General features: G+C 37.0%; 1 protein-coding gene across 1 annotated transcript in view; it reads left to right on the top strand.

Moving 5' to 3' along the window:
* The first annotated feature begins 7642 nt into the window (after window positions 1–7642).
* LOC107553763 (poly [ADP-ribose] polymerase 14) overlaps window positions 7643–8803 on the top strand; it is a 14106-nt gene continuing 12945 nt past the window's right edge. The window contains exons 1-2 of the mRNA XM_016236073.1: window positions 7643–7859; window positions 8007–8134. Of these exons, the coding sequence (XP_016091559.1) occupies window positions 7691–7859; window positions 8007–8134 (297 nt within the window). The 5' untranslated portion in view covers window positions 7643–7690. The remainder of the gene's footprint in view (window positions 7860–8006; window positions 8135–8803) is intronic.

Here is an 8803-nt window from a genome sequence, read left to right as displayed (position 1 = left end):
AACAGTTGGTCTCCTGCACTTTTCCCCTCCGCGGGATGTTCAAAGACTTCGCGGAAGTGTTGGAGAAATGTTGTGAAGGTTGGAAATGAAGAGCCGTCCATTCCCCAAACAGCAGTAGCCCAATCCAACGCCCTCCCGTTGAGCAATGAACACACAAAGGCAATGTGGCTAGAGTCTGTGGGGTACAGTGAGGGCTGTTGATTAACAAAGAGCGAACACTGAAGCAAGAACCCTTTGCATCTGGCGGGGTCTCCGTCAAATTTCTCTGGGAAAGCTAGTGGTGGGCTCACTAGGGATGTGGGTAATGTTAGGGGTGGCGTGGAGTGATGAGGCGCTGGGGCTGGAGCGGCTGCAGCCGCGGTTGGCGTTATTTGAAGGCCTTGCAGCGCCTTCACTAACTCCTCGGTGAGTGAGGTAAGCCGGTTTAGTTGGTGGTGATTCATGGCGAGCTGTGTGGCCCGCGCAGATAGCTCAGTGGATAATTGCCTGAGTGCTGCTGGATCGCTGTGCGGCGAAGTCTCCTGTTGCGAATCATCAGCAGAGTCTGGATCCATTTGCAGTGTTTATTGTGTACACAGACAAGACAGGGTCAATCACCAGTAGATACAATAGCGGAGGGTAGGCTGAGATAGAACGTGGGACGGGCAGGAGGTCGAGGCAGGCAGCAGACAGTCACAGGTGGTAGAACAATCCAAGTCAGGGCAGGCAGAGACAGATCAGAGTACGATAAACAGTCCAAGGTCAAACGAGTAGGCAAGATACAGGGTAAACGCTCAGTAGTGACAGCCGGGGCAAATCAATGCTTCACAGTGAGCTGAAGTGAGTGTTTGGCTTAAATGTGTGTGTGTGTGTGTGTGTGTGTGTGTGTGATTAGATGCAGGTGTGTGCGTGCAATCAGTCCCAGGTATGAGGCATGATGGGAACTAGAGTCCGAATGGATAAAGTCAATATTCAGGAGAGAGTTCCCTCTGGTGGTGAGGAGGCGGCGGTACGGAAGCCTCCTCTGTAACAATAAGAAGAGCTACGTGTGAATGATTTTATTATTTTTAAATAATTTAAATCATCAATTTATTCAGTACATGCTTCATAACTGAGTTTTTTTTTCATGACATGTCTTTAGGACAGGTTTTACTACAGGTTGTTGGACTGAAGAAATAGTTTCAGTTCTCACAATTCTATAATCCTTTATTTCATCCATGTATTTATTAGGAAAGTAATGAACTGAAGCTATCAATTGAAACATGAAAAATGGGTTCCAGTGCATGTAAGTTGTGTGTTTTAAATAAATATACATAATTTTAAATCTTTAAACAATGAAGTAGTTATCTTTTTTCTATTAATCTTTGATATGAGTATTATTCATCTTTGAGAATATTAATCTTTGTATTTAAAAAATATATTTTTTTTAAGTTTCATAACTGATTATTTTTCTGATTTAGCACAAGAGGATGAGAGGCACTTGTTAGAGGATGATGAAGGTGAGAATAGAAATAAGAAAATGTATTGTAAAAAGACTAGCATTTATTTATTTATTTATTTATTTACATAGTTTTAGCACCTTTAAATAATCTACAAAAGTGTATAGGCTACCACAGAATGTCTCTCTTTATGATTCACAAATCTTAGTGTATCAAAAGTAACTAGATTTGTATTGCCTGGGGTAAGTAGCAGTGCTTACAAACTACAGAAAAATAGTTTTTATGTATTTGCAGAAATACTGAAATCATTAGAAAGGAAAGAAAGAGACTAATGAAAAACTATCAAGATATTACTCAACAAATAAATGCACTTCCAAGTTCTTTAGACCAGTGTTATTTTTCTAATGAACTGAACATTACAAATCAGTATAGATGTCAGTATAGTTTGTCATATTGGCCAGTGCAATATAAACTAAATATTACTGGCTGCACTTTTAAAATCTTTTAAAATTTCTTTTAATTTAATCAAACATTTCACTCTTTCAGAAATTCAGCCTATTTTTGAGGAACTTAAACTTGTGCTGATTGGAAGTCAAGGTGCTGGAAAAAGCACTATAGCTAATGCTATCCTGAAGAAAAAAGTCTTCACATTCTGGACGTCTTATAGAAGTGACTACGTCAAGGAGACTCGTACAGTATCAGGAACACAGATTCATTTGACTCGCACTCCAGGCTGGAGAGGAGACTTATGTAGATCAGAGCCAACCAAACTTGAAATTGTACACTGTGTGCAGTCTTTATACAGTTCTGGACCTCATGCTATCCTCTTGGTACTTAACGTGAACTCAGTGCTGTCAAAGTCAAACATCGACACCCTAGAGAGTCTGCTTACTGTTCAGCTGTGGAAACATACCATAGTGCTGTTCACACATGGAGAAAAACTGGGACATTGCAGCATTGAGGATCACATCATAAGTAAAGAGCTTAAACCTTTAATTGACAAATGTGGAAAAAGATATTTTTTGATCTGCAAAAATGACAGCTACCAAATTATTGAGAAAATTGAAGAGCACATTGTCAGGAAGAATTCAACAAGTTGTTTTAAACTTACTGCTCAAGCAGAGGTTAATAATACATTACTGGAAATATCAGACCGGAAATATCTTGTTGAGAGGATCAAATATAAAATCACTTCTATCTTAACCTACAAGGAAAAGTTAAAAAAAGAACAAAATAAAGACGATGAAAAAGCTACTTGATTCAAAGGATGCAGAGATAAGGAGACTTGAAGAAATAGTTGAAGAAAAAGAAAGGGAGATAGAGATGTTACAAACAAGAGACTCAAGAACTCCAGATCTTGACCTGCCTGTCCTACGCAGAAGAATTGCTGAACTGGAAGATCAACTAAAGGGAAAGAATAGCGAGAATGAAATACTGAAAAAAGGGAAAATGAAAAGGATGCTGAGATTAAAAAATTGAAAAGAGAGTTACAAATGCGGCAACAAAAAGCTAGAGATTGGGGAACACTATTGTCATTTTAAGGTGTCTTCATTTCATGGATTTTTTAAAAAATGGTGATTAAACTTATTTTATTTTAATTTTTTTTCAAGTGCAAAAAGGCACAGATTTCGTGGAATGACCCAAGAAATGGTTATTGTTAGGTTTAAAGGTAGGAGTGGGATTAGCTACTCAAAATATATTTTTAATGCTATAAATTTACTAAAATGGTCATTTCTTTGCATATTTCGGTCTATTACGTTTCATATCTTTTTATATTTGCTAAAAAAATGGGTAAGTTTAGGTTTGGAGGTGGGTTAAGGGGTCAAAAAATCTAAATCACTTATCGATAAAATACAAATATCTTAATGATATAAAAGATTCATAAATATTTTACGTTTTGATAAATTCTTTTGTCTTTTCACGTGTTGACTATTGTAATGGTCTTCTTGCTGTAGTATCTAAATCCTCCATTTACAAACGTCAATACTTACAAAATTCGGCTGCAAGAATTCTGTCTGGGGCTCATATTACCCCAGTTTTGGAGTCTTTGCACTGGCTCCCTGTCAGGTACCGTATTGATTTTAAAATCCTTGTATATATATATATATGTTAATGTTTAGATTTTTATTTATGTATATGTATATGTTAATATTAATATATAACAAAAGTTTTTTTTCTTTTTCTCAGGCTCATTCTGTCTCTTTCCAGATGTGATGCATGAGAATTTTGTGATTAATGTCTTTTTATTTGCAGTTTTCAATGCAGTACCATTTTTGAAAGTTTTCTTCACCACATCAAGACATAATTTTATGGAGAAGACTTATTAAATGTATTCAGTGTTTTTTTTTTTTTTGCAGGGCAAGAAGGTTTGGACCCCAGTGTGGTAACCAAGTCCATTCTAGAGGGAGTAAAGTATAGTATACAAGGAGTGGATCTTCAACATCTCAAAGCTATTCACATCATTCTGCGGAAGATTAAAGGGGCCATATGATGTGATTTCAATTTTTCCTTTCTCTTTGGAGTGTTACAAGCTCTTGGTGCATAAAGTTTGGTCTTCCAAAAGAGGACGATATCCGCTTTGTCATGCCTGGAGTTGATCCGTGCTAGTCGCTGAAGAAATACGGTAATTATGTCCCCACTGGATGCAACAAATGCCTCGTTTATAATGAGTTTTAATGATTTTGTCTCGTCACTCCGGCTGGACACGGCATCACAGTATGGTAAGCGGCGTAACATTTCCGTCACAAGCTTGAGGTATTCTTTTACTTTTAAAGAACACTGAGTCACTGTGCTGAACAGCTTAGTGGAGTTCTCCACTTACTTTTTCAATCTTCTCTAGATCAAGGGTCGGTACCTGATTTGTGGAAAAGCTCAATTATTGTACCTATACCTAAAAAAGCAAAGTCTAAATCATTGAATGATTACCGTCCTATTGCCTTGACTTCCTTGGTCATGAAGACTTTTGAAAAAGAGATAAAAAAGTATGTGATGACAGTTATTGGACCACTCTTAGATCCGTTGCAGTTTGCATATCGCGTTGGAAGAGGCGTAGAGGATGCAAAACTGTTTTTGTTGAATGCTCTCAGTCGACATCTGGAAAATAGTGGAACCTTTGCGCGGCTGTTGTTTGTGGACTTTTCGTCTGCATTTAATTTTTTGCAACCTATTATTTTAGGGAAAGTCTGAATTAATTGCCCCAAGGGGATTAATAAAGCTCTAAACTAAACTATTCGGCCAATCACAAAGCACTGGATAGCTGGCCAATCACAGCATACCTCGCTTTTCAGAACGATGAGCTTTGTAAAAATCGACGCGTTTCAGAAAGGCAGGGCATAGAGGAGAAACAATAATGTACAGTATGTGGAAAATATTGTGGTTTTTTAACCTTAAACACATTTCATTACACCAAATACACAAAATAATATTTTTTTAGCAACATCATATGACCCCTTTAATGTTTTCCTGGTGTTCAAAGCAATGGCACAGAAAATCTGTGTTAACACACAGTTAACAGGTGAAGAAAAGTCTGTGACATGCAGAGACAAGACTCCTGAAGAGGCTTCAAGGCTACAGTTCTGAGAGATATGCAGCCTTACTAGGATGCATCTTTTCGATTGAGAAGCACCCACTTACTGTTAGTTTTGCACTTTCACCTTTTTTTTAGCTCCTGCACCACTTGTACCTACCAGTGCAACCACCAGATGGCACAGTGTAACCAGTAGTGGACACATGGGTTCAGCTATCATTGGTCACACCAATAATGATGTTTCTGATGTGTGCAGAAAACTTCAGCAGGCATATAAGATATGACAGCCAGTGCTCCACACACACTTTCTTTCCTGATGAGGTTGAACACCTCACTCAATTCACTGCACCTGCAGGTTGAACCAAGCAGTTCTGAAGAATAGGTAGTAAAATGACTGAAGGAGTGAATGAGGTGGTTAGACTGGCTCAAGATGCACTTTGTAGACAGGTGAAAAAATGCATGTGTGTGTGTGTGTGTGTGTGTGTGTGTGTGTGTGTGTAATGAAATGTATTGCATAAATGTGCAGTTTAAGCAAAGTCTAATAGACATATTTTCTACTCTCAAACTCTAAAGAGAGGGAGAACAGGCATTCCTCTTCACTCAAGTCATGTGTTGCATTCTGGGACCATGGGGCATTTGGTAGAAGTAAAAGAAGTCAATCATAAACTTGAGACAGTAGATGTGAAAGATGGACTGATCATGAGAAGGATGGAGGCCACAGAATGTGATTCAGGACCAGTGACCCGTCGATTGGAGAACCTTTCAGAAAAGTCACTTTAGTGCAACCTAGACCCGTAGTTTTAGACCTGGAAGTTTATCACCCTGGTTTCCACAAAAAAGAAAGAAAGAAAAAAGGCTTTTGGATTATTGCAGAAACTAATCTCTGTGACCAACAAAAGTTTATGATTTGAACATGTTTTGTTTGTCATGATCATCTTCACAAAAGTAGGCTATAAAAGAACTATACAACTGTCACAAACTTAAATGTCACCACCATTAAGCTTCTGACAACTTTCAGTCTTTATTTACAAAAACATTTGCAAGAGGGATCATGATGATTTGTTTAGACTTAAACTATACGTATATTTGTTTAATTTAAGTACAGCCTGTTAGTCGCAGTGGTTAGTCTACAACAACAGACTGTAGGCAATTTTTAGGTTTAAGTTTTTAGAGTTTATAGTCTAGTTTTTATTTTATGAGGCAATATGAAGAACAACACATGTGAATTTGAAGTCCATATTGGCCATTTGTGTGCAAATGCTTTACAACAGATTGAGCGCATCCAGAACATGAAACTTTGGCGTTATTTGAGGGATGTAAAAAAGAGCTGGAGAACAGAAATGTTCCCAATGTGGGAGCTGGAGAGAAGATCCTTTATCGTGGCACTTCCTGCACATCAATTTTTCAATTTTTGGGTGAATATTACCTTGATTTCTTTGGATTTCTTTTATTAAATAATTAATAATTGAAATAATTTAGATAACACATAACATTTCATCAGTCTTTCACTCTAACGCTGATTTGGGGGAAATATTTTGTTACCTTATGAATAATTAACTAGTGGCAGGTAAATGAACGTTCTAATGGCCAATATAATTCAGAGTTTTACATAACTTAATATTGCCTAGTTAATTGGCCAATTCATCTGTCTATTGCTTGCACAAATCACCAAAGTAAAAAACAAGAAAGATTTGATTAGTGATTATTTGATTTGTGAAGATGATTTGTAAGGAGAGCAATCACATTTATTTCTAAAACCAAAATAAAACTGAGCACCTCAAAAATGCAAAAACAATAACAACAAAAAAACTATGTCCTTCGAAAAGGTATAAATAAAATATTAAGTAAAATTAAAAAGCCGAAGCCTTCTTGCACTGGATGTGCTGGTTTGGGCCTCATTGCCAGCTGCAGTCATGTCCTCATCTCATATATAAAACACCTGGGACTCACAACTACTTGCTAAGGAACTTGCATTCACATAAAGTAGCCTTGTTGACTAGTTTGGGTGAGTAAGGGCAAAACACACAAGATATAGTACATTCAGTGCCCTGTAGTTGGCGATATCACTTCTTTTGTAGCAGAAATAAACTGCTACAGAAAAAAGAAGTGCCTTGCAAAATATAATGTGTAACTGCAACACTCTTTACAAATGTAGTGAAGTAGAGAGTAAAAGTTGCTAATATCTTCAATACTCAGTAAAACTACAAAGTATCCAAAAAGATACTCAAGTACAGTAACTAATTACATTTACTCAAATACTTTACACCTCTCATGTGCACTTCTCCAGGAAGAGCGAGCGCGCACACACATCGAGCAGAGCAAGAGCACACCCAGCATCTGATCAAACTAAAGACTCTTCGGAGATATGAAGGATTCAATACTTCTCTCTAGGTACTCAAGATTAACATGAGATTAGCAGAAACTTATGTTTTGTCCCATTTAAACATTACCCAAGTCACTGTCTCCTTCACTTGCAACTTCATACTGTAATCTTCAGTTACCAAGTATCTCACCAAGTATGACACTCATGACTTGAGCAAAAGATGGCATAGTTGAGAATTGCCTCTCAGATTTTGTACTGCTTTCTACTGTTTTCATATAATTTTAAATAATTCTATGTTTTGTGCCACTTAAATAGTCTCACTGCATCAAGAGGAAGCTGGAGGAGTGGCCATGGAAAGCAAAAGTGAAAGCATCTGAGTACCTATATATTTATGTCGAAGCTCAACAAAACAACAGATTAAAGATGGAGAACTACGAGTACGCTGTGTTTTTTGAGGCAGAGAATCTCTCTGATGCAGAACTAAGACAAATGGAAAAGTATTTTAAAATCAAGAGAAGGTCTGGAGGGGGAGAGTGTAAGATCAACAAAGTGGGTGACACAACTTACATGACAACTTTTATGGAGAAAGAAGGTAAGGATGTTTTATTTATTTATTTTGCACCGTTATAATCAATGCCACTTTTTATCTTAATTAAGCTTTTCATTCAGCAAAACAAATGTAATATTTGATTTATAATGACAACACTTTATACTCATCAATATGTATTTGTATTCAAAGCCCAGGAAAGAGTACTAGAACGAAAGGATCACGTCATTAAAATAGAAGGACAAGAGGAGATCCATGTTTTATTGAGGTGTGAAAATGTTGCTGAAAGCAGCAAACAATCTAAAGAATCTCCAAATCAGGTAAGTGGCACAAAACAAACAGCTATTTTGCTTCTATTTATATATGCGCTGTATCTTGTTTCCTGCTTGTACAAGATGGTCGAACCAGTTTTTCCCGAAGCAAAAAGAGAAATGCTCTGCGTAGTTACCTTGAATACAGTAGTTCTCTGAAATTACCTGCTAGGGCTTGACAATAAGGAAGGTCTGGGAAAAGGCTGGGCAATAAACTATATCATATCAAGATTGCAATACAATTGGTCAATTGGAATAATAACTGGAATAATATGAAGGCATGCAACAAGTCAATAAATATATTATCCTAATTAAAGGACAAAGGTGGGTGCTGGTGTGTAGAAACGCATAACTTTATTTCTTGTTACGCATCCGTATACATATATAAATACTAATAATTTCACTCCAAGCAAGACAGATTAAAAGGACATAAAGAAATGCACACAGGCAAGGCAAATTGTAAACCCTATAAATACAAAAAAAAAAAACAATGCACACAATACTCCCCTTTACACAAGCAAGTAATCATACAATAAATTCATCAATCACCTTAACGTGATGCACTGCAATCAGAACAGTTCTGTGAGAATCTTTAAGGGAATTATTGCACGTTGCACACAATACTATTGCATTAAAAGGGACCCTGGAGTATAAATATAGTTGTTAACGTCAATGAAC

This window comes from Sinocyclocheilus grahami, unplaced genomic scaffold (genome assembly GCF_001515645.1).
Source record: "Sinocyclocheilus grahami isolate Dianchi unplaced genomic scaffold, SAMN03320097.WGS_v1.1 scaffold481.1, whole genome shotgun sequence".
In the NCBI taxonomy this organism is placed as follows: Eukaryota; Metazoa; Chordata; class Actinopteri; order Cypriniformes; family Cyprinidae; genus Sinocyclocheilus; species Sinocyclocheilus grahami.
This window is presented reverse-complemented; position numbering and strand designations above follow the sequence as displayed.